The sequence below is a fragment of the Pezoporus wallicus genome, unplaced genomic scaffold (assembly GCF_028554395.1).
Source record: "Pezoporus wallicus isolate ANWC-B61680 ecotype Strahan unplaced genomic scaffold, APGP_CSIRO_Pwel_v1 scaffold_11491, whole genome shotgun sequence".
Taxonomy (NCBI): Eukaryota; Metazoa; Chordata; class Aves; order Psittaciformes; family Psittacidae; genus Pezoporus; species Pezoporus wallicus.
The window spans coordinates 2,278,519-2,304,817 of record NW_026642649.1 but is presented as its reverse complement, the minus strand read 5'-3'; the positions used below and the strand labels follow the sequence as shown (position 1 = coordinate 2,304,817).

General features: G+C 40.7%; 1 protein-coding gene across 1 annotated transcript in view; it reads right to left on the bottom strand.

Moving 5' to 3' along the window:
* Positions 1 to 26,299, bottom strand: part of ZNRF2 (zinc and ring finger 2) — a 51,953-nt gene that overhangs the window by 10,268 nt on the left and 15,386 nt on the right. Inside the window, exon 2 of the mRNA XM_057431511.1 lies at positions 11,648 to 11,743. Coding sequence (XP_057287494.1) covers positions 11,648 to 11,743 — 96 coding nt within the window. The remainder of the gene's footprint in view (positions 1 to 11,647; positions 11,744 to 26,299) is intronic.

The window sequence follows — 26,299 nt, the reverse complement described above, 5'->3', positions numbered from 1 at the left end:
GGAACTACAGCTAGGGAATGCCTCCTCCTTGGATCTGCTGGCTAAGAATGATTTATACTTCTCAAGGCTGAGAGTTTACCATCAAAGAGCTTCTTGCACCACAAATATGCTACAAAAGAAGGAGTGGTTGAGTAAATGGCCAGGGGCAACCAGCATGTATTGCTGACAAAGAATCTGCTGCAGTCGGGATTGTTTTACACTGAGCTGGAAATAACTGGGATGAAAGAAACTTGCAGAAGAAAGCAAGAAAGAAGAATATCAGAGTGGGATCCATGCATGCAGATCCTTTGTAATATTGATTCTTTGCTAAACAATGCTTCTTTCCTTTGAGGAGTAAACCAAAGCAAAATATTTAAGGACTACTTGTATGTATCTGCCTATCTGTACATACACAGAGAAATTGCTATGATAGATGGAGAAAAAGAAATCCATTTAGGCATGTGGAGAATTTCAGCTTGCAGTCCAGAGATCCAGTCCCAACCATGTGGCTGAACCATACGGTTTCCCCCTGAGCAACAGGCAGAAATCAAGTCTCATCATCAAGTGTGGCACACTCAAGAGAAATGAGAGGCCCCAGGTCCAGCTCGCCTTGGGTAGCAGTTGTGGTCCTTACCAATGGTTTAAAAGCCAACAAGCAACAACAATAAATCCCACAAAACAAACAAATAAAACCACCTCAAAAAACCAAAACCAAACCAAAAAACTCCCAAACCACCACCACAACCAACCAGGCATAAAACCCCAGCAGTATTTATCTACAGAAGCTTCTTCTGTAGTAAATCACTGGGGAATCTGAGATAATGACTTAATGAGGCAAAGACAGCACTGTGGTCAGGAGGAGGGTGAAGAATTCATTTCATATACCTTGCAGAAACAGTCTTCTTCAAATAGCTTTATGGTCACAAGGAAGACTTAACTGTGATGATTTAAGTCTCTTAAAAGGAGCAACTTTTCCATGCCAAGAGTGGATGCCTGGATGCTACCACCAACAGTGTTCACAAACACCGGGGAAGTCAAGCAGAGTGAGGATGTGGCAGAGCATGCACAACAGAAGATGGTTGCCTCTGATCAAGCTGAAGTAAACTGGAAAATACCTCACGAGTGCAGGATGTCGATGTGAGCATACAAAAGGATCCCCACTGAGATCAGCGAACTCCTCTTGCTTTGTCAGCTTTTTTAAGTGACTGAGCTGATTTTATCCCCAGTACAAAAGGGACCAAAAAAGACTGCCGAATACAGTTTTTCCAAGGCTTCAGCCATTGACCATCACCAAAACTATGGTCAGGAGCCAAAGGAACTGCTTTGTCATGATTTCCAATTAAGAAGTTTCATTCTAGTAATGGTCTGCAATGAACTGACAGCGTGATGGGGACACGCTGGCCTACAGAACTCTGTGAGAACTCTCTTCTAACACAACACAGGAGAAGCAGGCACATTGGAAACCTTCATGGAAGGAAAGGGTAGGGCAATAGTGTCACTGAAGAGCAGAGACAGAGAATGAGGAGAAGCAGCTCAGATGCAGTTAGCTATCCTACTGCTCTGGACGACATGGGGTACTTTAGCAGTGACTTGTCCTGAAGCTGGCTGTGGGATCTGATTCAGGGTTTTGCTCGCTTCGTCCTTTTCCAAGTTCCTGTTCCAGGCTTCCTACAGGTGCCCTGAGCACAAGGTTTTGCCAAGTCTTTTTTCCAGTCTTTTAACACTGGCCAAATAACTGACTCACTTCTTTGCAAGCCTGCAGAGAGGAGTTTGGTTTGATCTGATGCATAACGAATGTATCGGGAGCACTGAGGAAGATGGCAAGAAAGATGAAACTATAAGCCTAAGCTCAAAACAGGAGAAGGGCAGAAAAAAACAGGTGTGTCTGACTAAGACACTATTCTTAGGGAACACACAATGCATTGCTGAGCAACACACAATGAAGACACTGGTGCCAAAACACAGCGTGCAAGAAGTCTGCCTTATTAACCCCAGTGCCAGGTGTTAGGCCTACAGGGTGCTTTTCCCAGCAGGCTTGAGATCAGCCTTCTCCAAGTTAAAACTGCCTGTCTGGTGTCAACGTGCACACACAGGGCAGGGATACGAATCACTGCATAATTTCTACTTGCCTGTCTATTCTGCACACAGCAGACAGACTGCTTTTTACAAGCTATTCCTATTTTAAATGCGATTATCCCTGCGATATGGATGGAATGCAAAAAGTTCTGATAACATCAAATATTGAGTCGGAGCTTTCAAAGTTATCTCAATTTCTCTGCTTTACACGAACCATAATCCAGTATTATAATTTATTCCTGTGCTAACAGGCACCTACAGGATTTTACTATCCCAGTAAGACACTACGTATATGTGCCTTTAAGAGGAGAAAAAAACCTGAAACACCAAACCCCATCAATAAATCTTCCTTTGTATTTAAAAGCAAACAGCATCGATTTCTTGATCCTAGCAATTAAGTCTAATAAGACACACACATAATTCCAACCGTATTCATCAATCACGACTGTTCACAAGTATTAATAGGAAAAGATTAACATGGGAGATATGTTAAAAACCCACCCAAAACAGAACAGTAGTCCCCAAAGACAGTTCTCCAGTATTTGTTCAAAGCTTTTGGCACAGTCTGGCAGTATATTTCTACAACCATATTAAAGCCTTACTTTTCTCCTTATTTGTTAATTTTACAGGCTATCAAAACTATTGGACACCAACACGACAAGGCATTTCAGGTAATAAAGCCATAGAATCAAACAGACTTCCTTGGAACTAGGGAGAAAAAAGTAAGATAAAAGCAGGAATCAATCAATTCCTCCCCCATCTCTTCATTCCAAACAAACAAACATTATTTATGGGCTAAAAATTATCAATGAGTACTACATTATCGCTTAGCTACATGAAAGCTATCCAATACCTACTGTTACACATGACGAGCTAATGAAACTTCACACAAGGAGGGGACAAAGAACATGGTCAAAATGAAGACAACTTGATATGGCTTTAAATTACAGACACGTACTAGTGGAGGGTTAAAACATTAGTTATCTGAGGTTTTCACGAGGAAACTCTAACAAGGTTCCATCAGGGTCAATACAGTTCAGCAACAAATCTAGCAATAGGGATGTTTTTCATGTTTCAGCTGTTAGAACGCTGGGTCATTTCTGGAGCTGAACGTATCTGTGTCCACATGAGACAAAGTTATGCAAACTTTGGGAGCCAGGAGGTTCCTCCAGGGAGGATACCACAGGCAAGCCTAGTACTTTATACCTACGTCAGTATATAGGCGATGCAATTCATGTCAATAGGCATTTTACAGCCCTGTTCTAGAATCACTGGATCCTATTAAAAGAAAAAAATGAAATATTATATTCTTTCTCCTACATAAGCAGTGATAACAACATGATAGAGCACTCTCACTTCTAAACTGGGGATTAACAGTGTTTTCACCCAGCTTGTTCCTGAAACCCCCTGCAAAAGCTGGACTGACTTCCTTTATTGCTGAAGGGTTGAGTCTGCAACTCGGAAGCACAAGACTTCAAGTAATCCAAGGGTTGCAGGTTTGAAAGCCAGATTTTAAGCTGAATTCAAAGTAGAACGACAACTGACATTTCAAGGCAATCCTTTTGACTGTTCTGCTCGTGGGGCAGTTTCAAGGCAAGGAGTGCCTCTTATTCTCTTCTATTTCTTTAGGAAAAAAATCCTGATCTGTGAACAATCTGTTCTAGTTCCTGCAAAACAGTGAGGAATTTCAGGGAGGAAATACCATTAAATTCCTACACAGACCACTCGATCTCAGCGAGATGTACTTTGGCATTTTTTTTACAGAAGATTTCAAGAGGTTTTATTTCAAAATCCAGCCTTTGAAACCTGTCCTCTACGATTAGGCAAAGCGGTGTTTTTCCAAGCAGTTTGTTTCCACAGAGCAGCTACAAACAAAGGAGAGTTTGCTGCTAACAGACGAGTAAAATCGGACGGTTTTAGAAGCAGCAGCTTTAAAGATTGCAGAATTCCCTTACAAAAGGAGGAACCCTGTTTCTCCTGAAGCCAAATTCCCAGCAGTCACAAGACTGCAGCAGTTGCAGATACGATTTATGACATCCTCCGAATGACCTCTCAAAGCTAAAGACTGATTAAGTGTAAGACGTGGAAGGTGGCTCCTGTCTGCCCGCATTACACGACGCAGAGTCACAGCCCAGTGAGCATTTGCTACCTAGCAAACAAGACTGTCCCTTAGCTTCCCGCTGCACTGCACTGCCATTATAGGAAGGAAACACAACATATGGAGCAGTATATCAGGTCCTCTTCTAACCCAACCTGAGTCACGCCTTTCGTCAGCTGCAGATGTTCTTTGCAGGTGTATCTGTAATTTTCTAGGACAAGAATTGCCATTTGACTTTAGCAGCACTCTCAGTACCAAAGCAAGACAAGGGCAGGACCTGAGGTTAGGAGCAGCTGATAAGGGAAAGAAACAACTTGAGCTATTCAGCACATGAATGATCCTATTTTCTCTGCTTCAGAAACAAGCAGGCTTGTTCTATAGCTGTCAAAGGCTTCACTGCACTTATCAAGTGCTGCATAACTAAATATTCCCATGTCACATATGTGCATTTATATAAAGGCCATTCCAATGTACCCAGAAAAGATTTGTTGTCCCGCTCTCAAGAACTGAATTAAGCATGAGCTGACGTTGCAGCTATTCTGGCCACGAGTGATTTGCAATGGCTCCTTCACAGGAAGTCTGGTCTACCAGATTTAGGCCTGGCTCAAGGGAAAGCAGGCAGAGAATCACCCACCAAATACCCTTCTGCCCAAAGGTTCATTAAAAGAGAAAGTCACATTCACAAAGAATTGGAGGACAGTTGAAGATCTGAATGGATGTGATCTCTGCAGTGTGTCCTCCTCAGCAGGATCCAAGCGTGTCAACTTCATCACAGCAAGAAGATTCAGCATAATCTATTGAGCATCCCCAACCTGCACCATGACAGTGAGCTGTCCTAGCTTCTTTACAAACCTATGCCTCCCTCTCTCTCACATGAGAATCAAATAAAAAGCAATATTGCTACTTCAAACACCACCATTAAACCTCTGAAATTGCATCTTACCAAGGTAAATGGGGCAGCCTGCAGTTCTGGGAACTGCCGTTCCAGACGTTCAAAGCACTTCCCTCTTAGCTACGCTATGTTCCTGTTTCAGGAGCTTTCTTCACAGACACACCATTGGAAATACACAGCTTGGTTTTCTGACCCCATAGGAGAGGGTTGACAGTTTGTGGATGTGGAGGAGAGATAAGAGGCTGCGGACTCTAGAAGTGCTGCAACTCCACACTATCACAGCCTGAGCCAGTTCAGCCACCGACTGAGGCAGCAATGGGGTCACTGAAGCAGCCCTCAGCCCTGGTAGGTCCATGCTGAAGTTGAGTGTGGTTTTATTTAGTGACATTCATCAGCATTACTCTTTAAAATGAACAAACTCCCTCCTAACAAACCCGAAACGTTACAGGCTGCTTTTGCAGTGATACTCTTCTGTGAGGTACCAAAGACTGCTGAGGAGAGATTTGGGATGGCTGGAAGGAAATACAGCTTTACTGAACAAAAGGGAGGAAGAGCTAGAGTTTGCTACTGCTCCTCCTGGCAGTCTGGTTCTGATGAGTAGCCATCCATGGAAAAACACTGGTGATCACCAGTGAAAGTTTCCTCCTTGTTCAAATGTTACCAACAATTCCCAAAGGGAGGAAGTCCAAACCAAACAACTTAATTTTAATCAAGTTCTTCAAACACAAATCCCTCTTTAAATTGTGACAATGGTTTGCAAGACAAGCTGTGGATGATATTGTATCAATTCACAGAATAACAGCTGTCCAAATGTCTGAGAATGAAATATTTACTATAGTAATGTCCTACTGTCACCACGTTAAAATCTTGAAGTTCAACAGATGTACAACAGTTCTCATTAAGAGCTACTTAAGAAAACACTCTTAAAGCATCAGGGAAACTGAATGAACCTCCTACATACTCTGGAGGATGCTCATGAGCACACAAGATCAGAACAAGAGTAGATGTCACTGTTTTAACTGCAAGCACAGGGTAAGTGTCTGTTTATTTGCCTTGTTAAGCTACCTTCTAAAGCATGCTCTTCTCTCTCCCTAGCATCCCTGAGGGCAGAGCAAGAAGCTTGAAACTTTCAGCCAAGAATCTTGTTAAACTCCACAAATGGAAGAATTGAGAAATTCTATGGAGAATTTTATACCTTGGATAAAGTGGAATGAAAAGAACTGGTTTGCCTTTGCATTAGTTTGTACTGCTTTGCTGGAAGTCTAGTCCTATTAAAGGATGAGGACAAGGAGGAAGGCTTAAGCTTCTCCAGGCAGACTGGCAAGATGCCCTTTTGCAAGGTCTTCTAGGGTATGATCTCTCTGGCAGAGAAGTGAGCTTGAAGCTCACCATTCTTTTTATTCCAGACTGAAGTTTTGAGCACATCAGTCAAAAAAGTCGACAGCATCAGCCCTGCCTTCTTTTGTGCACAGAAGTGACCAAGGAAATCAAGTCACTGTGGTGGGTTGAACTTTTTGAACATGAATACATGTACCTGAACACCAGATTCATGTATTTCAGTGGTCCAAGTGTTCGGGTAAGGTGTGCTACTTTTATCCCTTCTACTGAGCAATATAAACTGAGTCAGTTCTAGCACAAGTAGCTTGCCCCAAAGATGCTGAAACAGCCACCAATCAATGCAGCTTACGGTTTGTGTTAGGAAAAAACCCTCAGTTCAGTCCCATTCACAAAGAATGGCTCAAACAGATTTTTATTTAGTTTTTTAGGTGACTCATGCCAACCTTCAGGTCTCTACTTTGGATCCAAACGCATGTGCTATATGGCTGTCATTTAGATGTCAGCTCCTCTAGCAAGATTATTGCTCATACAGATTCCAGCTCAGGCTTCTGACACTCAGTGCAGGCCCCTCCCTGCATGTAGCAGTACCAGCATTTCTCTCTCCTCACAAGACAAAACTGAGCCAAATACCTCAAAGTGATTTAAAATAAAGTGCATTTAAATCCTCATGACAAAACCCTGCTTTGCATCCTTGCGAATCTGAATCTGTTGCAGTGTTGTGGCCCAAGTCACTTCCATTTCAGTCAGACAGCAGGGGAATATTTGGCCAAGCTGTGCATGGTGTTAGATTCAAACACCCTAGAAGACAAACCAAGTTGCTGGGCAGGAAGAGCACAGTTTCATTCACGTTTTCCCTTCTAGTTTTCAATATTCTGTCTGTAACAGCCTTTCAACACACTAATCCTCCATTCAAAACAGAGCTACATACACTTTAAATATAAAATCCTATAGGTAACCCTTTCTACCTGTGATGTTTGATCCCCTGCTCTGTTTTAGTGTGACAGTACTCAAAAAATTCACTTACTGTAAGTGAATTAACAAGAATGATTGCAAAGTCATTACCTCAAGTAAGGAAAAAACCATCTAGCAGCTTACGCACCACATGCCTCAACGTTCTCCTTCTCTGAAATCACACTAGCAAAAGCTTTTCCCCTTAAAATGAACCTTGGTAAACACGTTAGCCAATAATGAGACCCACTGAATATCTGAATTAAACACAGAGTGGTCTGAGTGAAAGCAGCACTGATGTCAAAGCAGCAGCAGCACCTCTCAGCAAGCAGCTTTGAGGAGACCCGCACAGAAAGCTTCCAGTAGGACAGCGTTCCAGCACTAAGTGCTGACTTGATGAAACCCAAAATATTCCACAGGAATGTGCTAATTCAGTCAAAACCTTTGAAAGAGGACAGGCCGCCTCGCCGAGCCGGCCAACCAGTCTAGTGAGCTGACTGGCTCTCCCCGGGGTCACTGGCTTCCCCATCTGGGCAGGAGCCAGGCTGCTAGTCCCTGCTCTCCGAGAGGCCTTTAATAACAATGACAATAATAATGATAAAGTGTTACAAAGTGTTCTGAGAAACAAAGGAATTGTTAGCATGAAAACCAGAATTACTTCAGAACCAACTGCAAGGTTAGCTCAAGAGGAACTGGTCGCATTTGGTGCGGAGCATCCGAAACTGGTGCCTTTAAAGTCACAAATCTCTCCTGTATCCTCTAAAGTTTGACAAAAAGGCATCAATACTGTGTAACAGCAAAAACTTAACAATAATTATATTCACCAGATAGGTCATCAGCTAGGAGTTAAAGGCACGTTGCTTCCAAAGCACAAGTAAATGCCCCTGGCTTACCAAAACGCAGGGTTATCTTGTAAGCAACATCTTTCACAGTGTAGTCCCTCAGTGGGCTCCATGCATAACTCACCATGGCAAACTTCAGTGAGCTGGTACAAGGTGCCTCATTTAACACTCTGGAGAAGCTCATAGGAGCACGTATGGCCATATATACACATATATGCTAATATTTTAGCAGTGACAAAAAAAAAAGAGTAAATAATCTGTCAACCAGCAAGTAACTGACTTTCTCCATACAACTGGCTTTTGGCAGCTTGTGCATAACCAGTGCATGGGATCTATTCTGGCTTCTCACAGCAACTCAGCAAGCAGCAGTATGAAGAGAGTTTTTAATTGCTAAGAAAAGCGAGGCTTTTTAAGACAGTAATACCAAACCCCACAATGGCTTCGCACAATTCTATTCACTTAACCAGCTTTTGTGTATCAAAATGCCTAGATATTGGTTCATGCGTGAACACAAGTAGTTTTAGAGATGCGGAACAAAGTTCCACAGTAAAAAAGAAAGAGGTCTTTTTACATGCCAAATTGAGTCAGCAATGAGATCTCTGTTGCAGGCACGTCATATGACTGTGGAAGAATAAGGCTAATAAAATGTACTGATTTATTTATATGAAAATCAGCACAACTTCCAGCACAAAACTGGACAAAATTGTGACCAGTTCCTTTCAGAAAAGACATGTAAATCAGACAGCTGCCAGAGTTTGCAGTTCACTGACCCTTCCTACTGCCAAATGCAAAGCACAAAAGTAGCTCAGAAAGCAATTAAGACATTGGCTGAGAAGACTCATTAATTCTTTGCAAACTTAAAATCACGACTGAACAGTCTTACGGGATTTCTCTGGGGAAGGCTGCACGCCTGGGACTCGCTTCTGAAAACAAAGGTTTGTCTTCTCAAGATGACAAAACACATACTTTGCTCCCTGCTCTTTCTCAGAACAGCTAATACATGGAGAGTGTCATGAGGAAACACATCTAGAACCAAACTAGACATAAGCACAGTTCAATCCAGCTGCTAATTTAACATCTGCTGAGATAGCCTAAGGCTCCCTTCAACTACTGAGATAGTCTGAGGCTAAGGTTTTCTTCAACTACTTGCAAGCAAAACTGAGATGCCCTTCTTATGGCTTATGACAAAAAAGTAGATCTCCTCATCATGTCAAAACTATACAAGGGAAAAAAACCCTGCATATAGCCCTTCATATGCAATTCTGGGCCTGAAGTCACAGCAGCATTAAGTTACCAATCTGATGGTTAATTCTTTCATTAGCCTCATGAAAGGATCACATACCACAGTTACTCCCGAGCACTGTACAACTCTGAAGCTACAGCCTCCATTTCTTTGCGCTGCAGTAAGTTAAATAACCAGATACAGGCTGTCATTTAAGCTTTAGTCCTTGACTCCAGGCGCTAACCAACTGGAGTTGGAAGGATCAATGCACACTGCTATTAAGTGTTTATGAGACCATACTTCTCAGTAAGTTTCTTTCTCAAACCAGCCTATGTAATTCAGCCACTTTTGCTTTCAAGCTCATGTAACTATCTCCTCTAATGAGTTTCTGAGGCGTTCTATCCAGCAGATGCAATCCTAAATTGAGAAATGACATGTTGCTGGTAATAACTTGGACGGCGCTTTCTAAAACTACTTTTGTCACGTTGCAGATGATCCAGAGAGTGGCTTCAGGTGCTACTCACACGTTTTACTTCTGCTCCTTTATACAGAAGCTTACTGATTTAACAGACTGCTCAAAGGTATCAAGATGGCCCAAAGCAAGGCACCAGCTGAGAGAAACAGTACAGGAAAAAACCCAACCAACCAACACCAGAGTGTGAATACAGCACCATTGTGACACCAATGAACATCACCAGCAACACTGAGAGGTTACACTATGCAACTGCTGGGTCTTCAGGAAAAAAAGGTTACTCAGCTCAGTGTGCTCATATATACATGTAGGAAGCAGCAGGGGCAAAGGATTTGTGTCAGTCATCTCCATTTGTGCACGTCCCATCAGCTGGGTTACTGCCAGAGCTTGCTTCTTGCCAGCTTGCCTCCTCCTGCTCCACCCTAACTGAACCCAAGTGCATTATCCGTCCCTGACCGAGCTGACAGCCTGCTTCTCCGGAATGTTCAACATCCCTCAGTACACAGATGTCTATCAACTCATTCTGGAAAATGCTCAGTCCTAAATGAAAATAGGCAAAACAGAGAGAAACAAAGCCCCCTCTGTTAAATGAAGCCCAACCTTCTCAGACAGATGTATGCTAACACCAGGAAGACAAAAAAGCAGCAACAAAAACCCCAAACAAAACAAACCCAAGCTTTTCCTGAGTGCTGTGCTTTGAGATGGATTTCACAACGCTATGATCTCAAATTATTTCTGCAATTAAGGGCCAGCGTTATTGCTATCCAGACAAAGAACAAGGTGGGATTTGTTCCAACAGAAAAAAATCTAGTGTAGGATACCCTAAAAGCAAGGAGCCAGGAGGGTCAAAGAGCTCATAACCCTGCAGGTTATTTATGCAATAACTTATGTTGGAAGGGACCTCTAGAGGTCCTCTGGTCCAGCCCCTTGCGCAAAGCAGAACCAAGTTAAACCAAGTTGCTCATGGCCTTGTTCAATCAATTTCTGATCATTTCCAAGGACGGAGGTTGCACAACCTCCTCAGGTGCCTGCTACTGTGTTGGACCACCCTCATTATCCAGCATTCGCATTCAGCTCTCACATATTCCACATCTGATGACTGGTGAGCAATAACCTCATTCAGAAGTCACTGTAACATTTCCTGATGGTAGGGCAGCTCTGCAAAATTAGGCACTAAGATTTCAGTCAAATTTTCTAATTCCTAGTTTTCTGAAACCTTTTGTGTGCTTGCCACAGAACTGTCAGCTTAAGCAACAGTGATAGAAAGGTTTGATACCAACAGTAGCAAAAAATCCTATTTGCCTTGCATGAAAGACTGCCTATAAGGAGAGCTTCGTAGTAGGGAAAGACCAGAGCTACAACAGATGATTCATCTGACATGGGCAAGCTTCAATGAAATCACAAACCCATACATATCTGCCAATCCTCAGGAAGTATCACATATGCAATCAGCTAAAGGAGAAAGTTCTTCAGCTCCTTCAAGAAAGGGTCTTTTCCTTGAATAACATGCAAATGCACAGCACAACAAGTCCTTAATTATGCCACCAGAAGGAGACTTGATTCACCTACTTCACTACTTGATGTCATTAGATGAGAGGATGTTCAAGCCACACCTATCTCAAGCAGACACTACATGCACACTGACCAACATCCAATCTTGTGGTCAAAGAACAGAATAAAAGCAAAAAGCCACAAAACAATTTACCCATCTTATTAAAATAACAAATTATTACAGCTATCATGTTTCAAATTAGCAATTATCAGCTTACTTCTTTCTTACCATTGTAGGTTATCCTCGGTTTTGTCAGACACATCACAAGATGTAAATCCATTTCGTCAGAAGATACAAATTTTGAACATACAGGGCACTTGAATCCTATGGAAGATAAAGATATGTAAGTTTGAGTACACTCCATCATGTTGCAAGTATGTATATTCCAGCCAAAAACCTGTTCTGCATACATCAATAGAATGAATATATATATATATCTGGCATCTTTTCAGTTTTGACCTGACATTTCTTACATTAACATAATACCCTTGATTTCAAAAGATCTCAAGTGTTTCTGCAAATTAATCTGCTGCCAATTGCAAACATGTCAGCACCTCTTGAATGCCAACTTCCCCAATGACTCTAAGAACAGTTAAGACAGGAGCAAGAGGATAATATGACTCTACTGAAAGAGAAACTAAGAATGTCTGGGGAACATAGCCATTCAAATCTGAACTTGGGCAGGAACCCTGAGTTAACATCTTAAATGGAATAGCACTGAAACTTTAACAAAGGATCTCAGTTTTACATCTCATCATGCAAGCTCCAGCACCTTTTACCAGTCTGGGGCACAGTGAAAACATTAACTCAGGGGTGTTGCCTCACCTACTGAATCACTGATATTTCCTGTAGAGCTGAATTTACTTGACACATCTCATCCTAGCCAAGCACGACCTTGTTGAGCTCTCGAGGTAACAGCCTGAGCCAATATGGGGTGAAGAATAATTAAGACAGTCTGGACTGTGATGCAACTGCACACTGGTTCGTGACAAAACCATTTAATACTTTATGTCATTACTAAAGACAGCAGTGTTCCAGTTAAAGGACAAGGCAGTTGGGCAAGTTTTACAGTCCACAGAAAAGCCTGACTGATTGTGATAGCCTGAATAATTAACACACAACTGAGAGACAAAAGGCCACCAACAGGGATCTTGTGTAACAGTTGTTTAAGAATATATCTACAGGACGAGATATGGCAAAAATATCTAAATCCATGCTCAGTGCAAAGGACCAACTTCTCTGATGCTGTTGAAAAGTAGTAAGGCAGGCACGTATAAAAGACCACTGCACCTTCCATCAACATCCACATCTGGGCCTGTTCCCCCATGCTTTAGTTTGTTGCCCCTTACTTTTGTACTTCCAACCTTGCGGGTCCACAATGAGGGGAATCAGTCAAGGATGACAAGCGACTTGGTGCTGCACTCTCAAGTTCCTGTTGCCTGACAATTCTGATCTTTACTGTTAATGATTAGCCAGATGTAAATCAAGCAACTAACCTGAAGCACTAGCGCTTGATAGAAGTAATACACTTCATTTGTTAAGACAATGATCTTTATTTCTTCAGTGCTGCTAAATAGGAAGCAAGTCAAAGCAGACAACTGGTAACACCCATGAGGAACTCTTGAGCAGCAGCTGAACACAAACCACTTCCTGAGGTAAAGTACAGTCCTGATTCTTCCCATTTTAGCAATAAGCAGTTCATATCTAGCTCTTCTGCTGTCAGTCTTACACTTCAGTTTAAATACTGCTCCTCTCCTTGTTTTTAATCCTCCTCCCAACCCACATCTTTACAGATACAACCATAGGTTAATAAGGATACACCAGCCAAACACATCTTTTGGACAAAGCAAGTTGAAAGGATTAATTTACTTGCAGAAAGCTTTGTCAGTGACCCTTCAGCCACTGTGTGGCTCCTTCCCCCAGGCTGCATCTCAACATGACTAAGACCAAAACTAATATCTCAGTCCTCCAAACACCCAAACCCACCCGTAACTGTTTTGTTAGGGCTTTCCTCAAAAACTAACTTGGGGGAAGTTTCCTCTCAACCTTTATCAGCCTAATGCAGCTGACTACTCTTAAGTCTAGTCAAACCCTAAGACCCGTGCATTATTCTCATTTATATGCTTCTGTAAGGCATAATTAACAACATATTTGGATATTGAAAAGCACGTAACTTCCTTATGCATTGCAGACCGAGTCCTGCTGTGCCAGAACAGTTTGCATTAGAGCAAGTTAACATCTATGCTCACGGCTTATTAGTTAAGCACCAGGACAATCATTAACAGGTTCCCTCTGCTTCTCTGCTTTCTGCACAGAACCCCTCCACCTTATTGCCTAGGGTCATCAGGACATCTAACTGGGACTGACAAAAGGCAGAGAAAACCATTACTAGATCTTTAGATTTATCAACTGTTAACTTGCTTGTATTAACAAGGTACATATCCCAGGAATCATTAGAGGGAATACTTCAAATCCAAATGAAACTGTAGGGAGAATTTGGGTAAATAATAATGATGATGATAATAATAATTCTTCTACTGAAAACCTTGCTTAAAGGTAGACAGCTGTGAAAAATCTTTCTGCTTATCCACCTATTCAGCTGAATGTGCTTATACTACTATGTACCTGCCCCTAAACCTAGCAAACAGTTTAGATTCTTCCAATAGAGTAATTATTTTAACCACACAGTATCTTGTGGCTTGTCCAGTATCAAAGGGGATCTGAAGGCAATAGTTAAACAACTACAAACGTCCCCCTAACACAAGTCTGGAATAGCTGACTGCTGTAGCTCTACTCGGCGTGCAGAACACCGAAGAACACAAGAAGCAGAGGACATCCCACTTAACTAAGCTTCATGGACCAACTTAGCTGCCAGTGGCAAAGGTATCTCTGTAGAAAAGATGCGTTTCCAGTGACCAGCATCAGCTGCATGCCAGAGACACAGAAGCAGAAAAGGAGCCTTAAACTCAGAACACTTGCTGAACCATTTTTCAAACACAAGTGAAATCCAGATTCTCACTCCTTCACAATGTTCTGTTGCAACGTTCTGGACTTAGCCATCTTCCCCAGGAGGTGCACAGTGTACGTTTTGTGTGAAGGAAACTGCCGTTTCCAACTCCATCAGTGACCCCAAAGAACAAATGAGTTTGATTGCAGACGCAGTATTTACTTTATTAACTGTATTTGAAAAGTATAAGTAAGTGAAGGATAAACGCTCTCCACAAGCTGGTTAAAGGTGCTTGAAGAAAGCTGGTATTTTCCCACCTTTCCACAAATCATAAAGCAATAGTTTCATGACCCAGTTTGCAATTAAGTACTCCGTAAGAACAAAGGCTCTATTGTACCACTGGCCCAGCAGGCTAGCAACATTTATAGCCTATGTTTGTTTTTACCACGAGTCTCAGGGAACCATTCTGATAACCTGAAGAAAGTTTCACATGACTTTAACAACCAGCAACAGGTCGAAAATAACCTGCTCTCTACACAACTTGTTTCACTGAGCTTCGCAGATAAACAGTGCATTCACAGGCATTTGGACAACAAAGTGGAAGTAGTCATCAGATGAGGTGGCATCACATCAAGTGTCCTCTAAAAACTACGAAACTCAATAAACTACTTTCTCACTGTCTTTACAAGGAGAACACAAGAGAAAATGTAGGTTTAGGTAAAAATCCAGCTCTTATGAAGGTGTTGGTTTCATAGCATCCCTTATCCTCATCCAAGGAACTACCACCTTTGTATGAGGGTCATCACTGTTTGTCAGCACAAGCTGTACTTCCTCTCCCACAGCAGAGAGGCCATTGCCTGTGATACACCCTAAGCCAGGGGAAGAACCACTTTTCACCCCATTCTCTGTCTGTACTGCAGGAAAGACCTGTACAGCGGAACTGAGCAAGCACACGCCTTTAGCTGACTTTTACAACTGCACACTTCAGAGTCAGGGAGACAAATTCTCACAAGCTCCCATAGTCTGGTTTCACAACCCTGACTACAATACCGAAAGTAACACGTTACTTAAAACCAGAACCCTGGGGGAAGGAAAAAAAAAGTACAATTACAAGAAAACAGAGTCAGAAGAGAAAGCTGCAGCACAGCCTCTAAAAAATCCCAAGGTGGCACAGAAAGCTTGAAGTAATTAAACCTATGCAAGTAGCAGGACTTAAATATTCAGCGATGACCTCTCTCTCGCTCTCTCTTGAATGCATTGCTGTCTTCAGACCCCACCAGCTTTTGCAAATGAAGCTGCAGTTAGCCAAGAATCACATCTTCTGTCACATCCATCTACCCAATGTGCAACTTCCATCTCTGTCAGGCTTGGAAACTATCCACAGGGACAGGCGGATGGGTGACTACTCATTCTATCTGTACCGGTTTCGACCTCTAACTGGTATCTTACTGTGTTTGGCTTGCTTTGCAAACATCAGCCCATTTAACTTGCAGTTCAGTGCATAGCGAAGCAAACAGAACCCATCCAACAAATAACAAACTTCTGGACCTTTATGATTTTTTGCAAAACAACTTTGCCAACTCATTGTGGAATATCTACTTTGTGGTGGCAAAAAAAGGAGCTCGGCACTCCCAGACTGCGTTGTGGAGTGTCACAGAAGTACACGTAAAGGAAACACAGTCAAGCTGTATCAGACTTGCACAGAAGAATGGATGATCCTTTTGGTCAACACTAAACAGCTGTAGCAAGGAGTAAGCACAAATAAAACCTGCAACAACACTAAAGACTGCATCAGCCTGATCAGAGTAACCTTTCAGCAGAAAACATCTTAATAGGGACATTGCCAAAACCAAACTAGAAGTATAATGAGACCAGCTGTTCTTTTAAAATGAGTATGCAACATTCTAATATTGTAAGGTTTTTGCATCCTTGTGTTTTCAAAGAAGATGGATAAATCCACCTTGGTTTGCATTTAAAGAAGTCTTAAGAAAAGAGAAATCCTTGCATACACATACTTCTCTAAAATGTATTTGACAATAGGAAGCTTGACAAACATTTATTCACGCTTGTTCTTTGGTACTTAGAAAAATAAGCACAGACAATTTGGAAGCACAGCATCCAGTACATATGATGGTATAAGGGTGGTATGCAAGATTACCATCACACAAATAAAGCCTGCATAATGATGCCAAAGAAAACAACACAAATAATTCCCTCCCACCAATAAACAGAAAAGACTTCACCTAATCAGAGAAACATGTCAGAATGGACCTCAAGAGGTCATCAAGTCTATCCCATTCTGGAAAACTGGGTTAAATGTACTTAAGAGGATTTAATCGGCCCTTAAAAATTAACTAGTGAAAGATTTTACAGACATCCTAGATAACCTACAATGCTGTTCAGCTATTCCTAGACAGAAAAATCTTCCCTTATCGGTAATCTGGCACCCTTCAGTTACAAAAAAAGGTTGCTTATTTCTTGTGTGTTCAGTAGATGCAGAAAACACTCAGTAACTGTCTCCAGTATAAAAACATGTTCACACTGGAAAATGTGCGTCCTTCATCTTTTTCCCCTAGCCTGCAAAAAAAAAAGTCAGTTTAATCTTTCCATCCAGGCCTGGTGCCTAAACATTTTGTTCCTGTTGCTGTCCTCTGGTCTCTCTCCAACCTTAACACGTTGCATTGCCAAGAAGTGGGCAGACATTTCAGGCTAAGACTCCGTAAATCCTAAGCAGAAATTAAATAGTTACTTATCACATTGTTCTTTCACACTAGGAATTGAATACAGATCTATCTATAGAGAGAAATTATCTTCTTTATGTGTGTATATAGGTACATACACATTTTAAACCATCAGATTACTGGCTCATTCCCACTAGGAGTTGAATATAGATCTATCTATAGATAGAAATTATCTTCTTTATGTGTGTATATAGGTACATACACATTTTAAACCATCAGATTACTGGCTCCTTCCTCTCGTGAGCTGTGACAATCCCTAAATCTTCAGCAGAACTGTTACAAGCCAGGTGCCATATTCTAGTGGCACATTTTGTTTCTCCTCACATTTAGTAATTCTCATTTATCTTTTTTAATCCACTATGAACACTTTTCTAACACGTTAAAAATGATGAACTCAAATTTTGCACTCCATAGTGCTTTCAGATCGTACAAGTTCATTCTTATATTCCCTTTCTTAAAGTGTCCAGCCTCCAAAAAAAAAGGATTGAAAACAGACCCATCCACTGTGATACTTGAATTGCTCTCTTAGAGCAGCTTACAGGATTTTGTTCCCAGCTCTTTCAGCATCCACCTACTTTTTCACCTAGACCATATTCTCCAAGTTTCCTCATGAGAATACAAAGCAGAACAACATAAGCATTTTACTAAAATCAAACTGTAATGCCTTTATTTCTTCCACTTCTTCCTTTTATATTCAGCTATGTAGAGGACTAGGAAGTGAGACTGTAAGAACAGCAGGAAAATAGATGGAAATCATTCAGATTCTTAGTGAAGTGACAACAGTCTGGGTGAGGTCAAAATTCTCCCTCCTGGAAATTCAGTTGTAAAATTTAAAGAAGAAAAAAAAAAAAACCCAAGAACCCCCACCCCAAACTACATGGATCTGTCAGAGTTATGCGGCCACAAAATTCTCTCTTCTCCTCAGACAACTGAAACGGAAAGACAGAATGAGTCATTTCTTAAGCCTGAAAACATGAAGCTTTGTACATGAAAGTTAACATCTTACCTGGCAACTTTACCCATACCATGTAAGAGAATATGATGGTTATTTCACACTAAACTCAAGGACAGAAAACTGACATTAAATACATGTCTTTAAGTTAGAGGGAAAAAGAAAAAAGAGCATTAGCAATTCCCAGCAAACCCTGTAGAGGATTTCTGGGCGCTGTAGCTCCCAATAAAAGTGGCTACTTGGATAAGGTTTGCCATTTTATGTACAGGAGTTCTTCTGTTCAGGGAGAAAGCATCTTGCTGAAAAGATACATCTAGTTCTCTAGTTTCTATCCTTCCGTATGTTGTAAATGGCCCAAGCTGGGAGAACCATCTGGAAAGACTTCTGGAGATGAGAAGAAATAAAGAAATACTCCCCTCAATTTGGGAGAGAATAGGGAATCAAACAGAAATAAGGAACAAAATACAAACATTCCAAACTCTGTCTTTTCCTGAAAACTGAACCAGGAGACATACAAATAATTTCTTTTTCTCAGCACTTAATCTAGAGGGGTTTTCTTCCCCACTTCTGTATGATAAAACTGAAGTAAATATACTTGTGGATTCCTTGAGAGAAACAAAAGATTTTCTCTTGTGTTTTCTGGTGCTTTCTGATTCAAAGCTCCCACAGTACTCAGTGGGAAAAGGGGACATATAAAATAGGGAATAAAACCAAACCTAAACCTTACTTTAGTTAAGGAACCCATGGAATAATTAGAGAAGATGCGTTTAGATAATACTTCATCTCCTAAGCTAAAAGTTAGGAAAGACAAAATTGTACTACATCACTTCCTCAGCTTCCTTCACCTGGTAATTGGGAAAGGGACATCTTCAGCAGCAATCAGTGAGAAACAACACAGTACAGAACGAAGACAAACTGAATTCAAGTCACATCTTTTTTTCTTCATCTTTATCACCTGCACAATGTCAGGTGTCTAAACTCCATGTAAAAGGAACCTGATGATGATTATAATTGACAGCTGCAGTTTTAGAACCTGAAGAACAATTTCTTGAGAAAATTGAGGGGAAAAAAAGTCCCATGCTAAAATGTCCTGCAAACCAGAAGATGAAGTTACAGGTGGGAAAGGCCTGTGGAAAGATTGATTTCACCTTGCCATACAAAAGTAAGAACAGCTGTTATTAGAGGAACAGCTTTTAAGAGTGCCATTTTAGACAGATGCAAGCACCCAACAAAGGGAGCAGGAAAAGACCTTCTTAGTTCCACCCGTGTTTGTGGGTGGGTGTTATCCTCCTACCCCATCACCCACAGGGATCTGTAGTCAAGGCAGATGAGAGACTGCTGAAGTCTGCTTCATCCAAACTCCTAGAGCCTTTGTGCTGTCAAACTGACAAGTGCACAAGAACAGGTCTTAAAGTGACTTGTAAGCTATGAATTTACCCTTTCACTCACTACTGTATTAACTGCACTCCAGACATGTCACCCCCCCCAGCACAGATCTATAACATAAGTTTCTCAATGGAACAGGAGCAGCTGAAGACAGACAAGTGTGAATATAAACTGAACTTCGCGAGTTGCTTTTGTGCATGAAGAGGTAAGAGCAAGATGGTTTTCATGGAAAAAAAAATCCACCCACAACCCAGCCTATTTTAGATTTTAGCTTACTACATTTGGGAAGTGTATTTTCAACTAGCAACCAAAACCTCCCACTTACCAACAAGATTTCCCCCAGAAGAATACCATTAATTCTCATAGCATCTTTCCCAAGGGAGGCGGGCAGGAGCAAGAACCCAAAGAACACACTTGCTCTCTCTTTCATACAGGTGTGATGACTCCCTTCCAAAATCTGAATCGAGGGCAACAAAGGAAAGAAACTTTGCCTCTCCCTCATGTCTATTCATTGTCACATCTCTGGCAAGCAGAGATTAGAGCCAGGTTCCCTTCTAGCCGCACTGGCAGACTAACAGCAGTAGTATGGGCAGAAACTAGCCCTATCAATATTCCAGTGGCTTCTGCACACAAAGAGGGCTCTTGCCACATTGGAGAAGTCTTGTGGAGCTGTGAGGACACGAGTTGTCTGAATATGCAGTTAAGCCAGGCTGGACACATTTTTGAGCCCAACCAACTACTTTATTCAGAAAGCAAATAGGCAGAAAGCATTGTCAATAGTTTGGGGCACAAATGTGTTTTATTTCCACACAGCAGGCAAGATCAACCTGTCAGGCAAGCTTAGTTCTTCCATCACTAGATGATGGCAATTAACTCACTGCAGGTCAGCCTGGAGGTCTGAAAACTTTATACGAATGAGATGCCTTAAACCTCGTACTTTAGAGATATTACATATTCCATTGCCTTTTATCTTCTAAATTCACCTATCACCGTTGAAGGAGGAAGAATTCTTCTCTCATTCCTAATCTCTCCCGAACCTATACCTTTATTTGTTTCTTCTTTAATTTTCCTATTCCCACAATTCTCTTTCATTGCTTGGAGCAATATGCTCCTCAAACACCTGAAAAAGGCTTTTCCACTCACAATTTCACAATGAAAGTTGGGAAAGACAGGATAAAGGTGTCCTGCTGCCAGAAGTAAGCACTTCTGGAGTAACTGAGACAACTATACATTTTTAAGTACAAAGAGCAAGTTTGTCTACACTTCCCTTCACACTGTGAGTAAGTCACTACTTTCAAAAATGGTAGAGTTAAAGAGAAAGTTTCCATTGGAAATCACAGCATTTAAAAGGAAGTGTAGGCAGAGCTGTTCCAAGACCAGAAGAATGAAGTCCTGCTTTTTGAACATCATGTAAATATCTTGAAAACTCGTACTGTACAATGCAACAAATCTGGTTAAAATTACATGAAGCATGATAATAAAGAGAGGAGAGGGCTATACCATGCTGACAGTATATTTAATGACAGCTAAAAGGGAAGAGGTATGATGTGAAAATGGCTGAACAATGGTTGACAAGGATGACTAAACTGAACACGTGGAACAGAGCATCTTGTCGGACGCAGAGAAGTCTTCTGAGCAAACTCGCCATGATGCATACAAGGTCTTACAAAAGAAATGGGAGGGACACAGTAAATACTGCACTGGAAACGCAGCAGACAGGAACAAAGGAGCAAGCCCCAGGAGAAGGCAGCATCTGGGAAGACAGCACAGATAATGATGCTGCTTGAAAGCATGCAGAAGACAAAGTCTCTCGGAGAATCTGGAAACTATTGCTCTACTACACAAACAAGGTGATAATGGAGACCTGAGAAAGCACAGCATTTATAGACAATTGGTCTGTTGTCTACAAAGTTTTTACCAAAGTAAGTGAGGGTAAAAGTCAAAAAGAAGTCCTCACTAAGGCAAAACTTTGTAAAGTCCAATTTAGTTGAAATACTTACCAATAACCTACTTGTTCCTGCAGAAATAGAGGTAGCAGTGACAAAGAAAAAAGGGGAAAACCAATCAATGACAAAAAACTCAGAGTACAAAATATTAAAGATTACACCTGGGAAGAATATATGTAAATAAAAAGGTAAATTATTATGTAGGATGTTTCCAGGACTTTAACTCTTAATTCTAAACATCATAATGTTTCATTTTAACAGCAACATTAACTGAGATATCAAAAGTAGTTATAATTATATTTATCATTCAGTACAACAGAAAAATGATACCTAGTAAAAGTAGTTTCAAGAAAGTCAAGGACACCTGTCAAAGCATACTTGTTTTCTTGTGCTTTTCATCTCGTTTTGTAATCACACATACAAGACTGTTTATCACCTCAGCACAACAGTAGCCTTTCCTGCATTATTATACACTATTTTTTCTCTCTTCAGCTCTCAAAATAGCAGTCCTCCACAGAGGGCACCTATTTCTTAATTCTGCAGGGAAACATCCAACCTATGGACTAACGTTCTGTCATTCACTTGAAACTGCTGAGAGCAGAGTATGTTTGCTTGTTAGGGTTTGCTGGGGTTTCTTTTCCATTCCTCCTTCCCCAAGTAAAGGTATGACTTATGACTAAGGCCTGAGCTTAGCAGAGAAGTCCAGGCTGGAAAACATCATTCATCCTGAAAATAAAGGAATTTTGTTTAAGGATTAACACTGCAACAGTACTGATGTCTCTGCTTATCCTAAAGCAGTCTTTTGTTTTTAAATGCAAAATTCAGTTAGAAGTTCACTCTGCGCTGACCCCTCTATTCTTCCAACTTGAAAAGTATTCACCTTAGTGTATGGACTCTGTTGCAGAAACAGGGCAAAGGGTTACAAAACACCACTTCAGAAAGGTGCACACTGGAGTCAGATCATCAAATCTTTCAGCATTAACATACTTAAGTGTTTAACAGGAATTATGTATAGATTTCTATTAAAAAAGTGAGAGCAGTTTCTGAAGTTTGAATGATAGATACACCTTTATGTACTATACTGACTAGTTTTGCAAAAGCTCCTATTTCTAAGACAGAACCTTTTAAGCACATTTGGGGAGGCACCACAGTGAAGAAAGCAGGCAAAGTGCCTAATGAGGAATAATGAAGATGAGGTATCAGTTGGTTACGAGAAAGACAGAACTGAACCCATAAAGAAATAACCTCCCAACCAAGTTTTCTTAACTACTGTCAGTAAAAGCTGAAGAAAATCAAGCTATTGACTTACATGCTTTAAACATATCAGTCACGACAGTTTCATCTATGTTCTTTTGCCTCTATTAAGAGAGTACAGAGCACACATACCACATTCTGCAAACTCTAATAGAACATCCATAAGTCACAAACAAGCCGAACTTTCAGATGACGTGCCACATCATTCCTGCCCCAGCAACCAAGTCAGCAATGTAATTCTTGCTTTTTCATGGTCAAACTGCCACTGTCTGAACAAACCGTTAAGACGTATTTTGTGTTTCACCCACATTTTAAGTGACCTTTGTAGAAAACGCGCAGTAGCATTAGCTGTTTTTTACTGTTCACAACTGCTGCACTGGTCTATCAGTTAAATTGTTGAGGAAATTGATTAGCTGCCCATTTTAAACGCCGACGCTTATAAGAGAAACATCTTACCTAATGAGACCTTACCGCAGATCCCAAACACAAGTGAGCAAGCAGTTAAAACATAAGTAATAAAATAATAGTAATATAAATAATAAAATGCTCAGAAAAATAACAACAAAAAATTCTCTGCTTTGAAGGAAGAAAGCTCTCTAGAACAGTTCCTGAAGGGAGCATAAAGAATGCTGGACCTTGAGCCTGCAAGCCTCCCAGCTTATGTACATGTTCATCCATTCACCCTCCCTCTGTCTCCTGGCATACCTCCTTTGCTCTTGCTGTCTCTTCCTGCCTGTGAGTCAGCTGGTGGGGACCGGCCTAAGCAAGCAGGACTCTGAGCTTTCCCAGTGGGAAATTCCACAGCATGGCCACCAACAAAGGAGTGAGATTAAGCCAAGTATAAGTCATCAGCTCTGGTGAAAAGACAGACTTATTCAAGTGCTTCTATAGTACTCTCCATCAGTGTTAAAGACTGCTGAGAAGTAAGCCACAGGCATGTAAAGGACAACCTCTGCCTCCAAGCTTTGTTGTTTCATCAAGTAACTTAAAAATAAATAAACAAATGAATAAATAAATTTGCATTTAGCTACCATTTTCAGAAACTCTTAAAAAAAGCTCCCAAAGGACGCCTGACATTCCTGTTGGTCATCACAGAAGTACACTTCCTCTTTCTAGCGGAGATCTTGCCATTACATCCCCATTGCTGCAGTTGTATCACATCAGAAATCAGTCAACTGGGAGATGTGCCAAAAAGAGAAACGTGCTTTTTTTTGTTTTTCCCTTGAGAGGCAGCAATAGGCAATACAATTCCTGGCTTTGTGCAGCGAGAATGCCATTTAAACATCTAAACTTATGCCTTTGCTTTCCAGAATGGTGTAGACATTGTACCATTTGTTCTATTAATCTGATAACCTACAACAACAGTTTCTCAGCAGAGCTACAGAAGACTAACAGCTGTCTAATCTTCCACCCAGAGATTCCAGCTCCAGGTTGAAACATGAGCGTGTAAATGCTGAATAACATCAGAAGACCATAGCCTGGCGTGCTCTCTGTCTGATGCGTTCCACACAACATGGTGGAAGAGACTGAAATTCCATTCTTGGTGTAAAACCAGTCTGTACCTAAAACTATATCAAAATTGTCCAGAAGATGCTCCAAGATTAAAAAAAAACAAAAAAAAAACCAAAACCCCAAACCAAAACATATGCAGTTGGAAGGGTTATGTCACATGCATGAGAATATAAATACTTTACACATGAGAATATGTTTTTAGGTCAAAATGAAAAGCGCCCTTCTTCACTACTGTGGCATTAGGACAATTTCTATTGACAGAGACATCCAAAACACACTGAAAATTAAGCTTGTCGTTAAGAAAGGGAGTTCATAGCACTTAACATCTGCACAATAACTTCCAGAAAGAAAAATATGAATTGTGAGTCCTTCATCATGTTTCTACCTGCAACAAAATTCATTTTAGACGCACTAAGTCCTGAGACAGACTAAACCTGTCACTTAGTTAAACTAGAACTACACAGTGACAGCTTCAAGGGGAAGAAAAGTTCATTTAGGTCCTTAGAAAAATAAACCAAATGTTTCAGATGCATTTATGTCATTTCAGCATGTCACTTGACATACAGCATAGGTGGGATTATAAATCCTGCAGTATGCTGTTGCAGCTCTTGACCTAGCCTGGCATCTCACAAAGTTGAGGGTGGTACCACACAGTAAAATAAAGCAGCAAAACTTTGGGAATATATTCAAAGTACTAAAAAAGGACAAATACAGTCTTCTAATTGATTAATATTCCAAAAAGGACAAGTATACACAAATCTGAGTCCTTAAAATAAATTTAGACAAAACTTCTAACCTCAAATGTATTACCAGGGACAGCTACAAACCAAACATATTAACAGGGACAGCTACAAAGCTTTTTCTTTTTTTAAGAGATAAACAGCTTGTACATAAGAAATTCATAAAAGATACAGGAACATCTTCTAAAGTACCAGTTATGAAAACAATTCTTATACCCTCAGGGACAGTTTTACAGAAAGAAATTGGAAGTGAGGCAACAACAAAACCCCCACCCTTCATAAAGCTATTAGCTATTGTCTTGCACTGGCTGATCTGTTCAAGTAGGTCTTAAATTCATTTAAATGTAAATGTACATGGTGGGTTCCATCCCCAACCGTGTCCAAGCAAATTCCAACCCCATCCAAGCAAATATGAATCGTATTTTGTTCACTTCCCAATCTCTGTATGTTTCTGTAACTACTGGGACCAAACCATTCTTATACCAAACCTAAGAGATCAGAATACCAGAGAAGTAGCTTCTAGAATGTGACTTCAATAAAAGCCTTTGATGTATAAATAAAACCATGTTATATATCATCCCTGCAATGAAGCAAGTTTAAGGGGAAAGTAAAAGAAAGTGGAATGCAACCCTGGAAATTACCCAACAGCTTGCCACAGTTCCCAGCTATATGGCAGAGGTCCAACCTAAGCAAAGCAAAGTTACCCATAAGTTAGGGACAACTGATTTGGAAACACAGCTTTTCCAGGATGCTGAGGAAACTCTAATAGCAATACTGTTTAATGATGTTATTTCCTATTTTCATTTAGAAGTTGAAATTCATGTTCTCCAACAACTGAAATAGCAAAACCAGGGGTTTTTTTTTGTTTTCCACCTGAAATTCACTTCAGTTCTTCTAGGAGGGAGTAGCAAACTGAATGAAGCTGCCCACATTCTTGCAGAAGCTAGTGTAATGGTATTGTAATATACCAAAAGGTCTTCAGCATAAAAAGGAAATAATGTTTATTTAGGATTCCTACTCTTAAGGAAAATCCTGCAAGACATTTCTAAAAGCTAATAGTACGCAGGAAAAAAAGCACGTATCTTAAATAAACTGCACGTAACAACAGGGAAAAAAATATTCAGACCACACAGCTCTCTGCAGCAGGGTCATAAAAAGAAAAGAAAAAGGCCACGGAAGTATTTACAAATCCTGTTTTCACACTTGAATCAAAGTATTAGTGTGTTTTCCACCTTGACTTTGAAAGCCATTAAGTGATATTAATTATTTACTGTTTTTGTTGCTTTTCCTCCACAGAAAAGATGGATCTTGTTACCTCAGCATTACTGGATGCAAAGCTGCCCCTTTTCAAAAGTAAATCTTTCAGAATACCATCTTCCAGATTGTAAACTTTTGTCAAGAA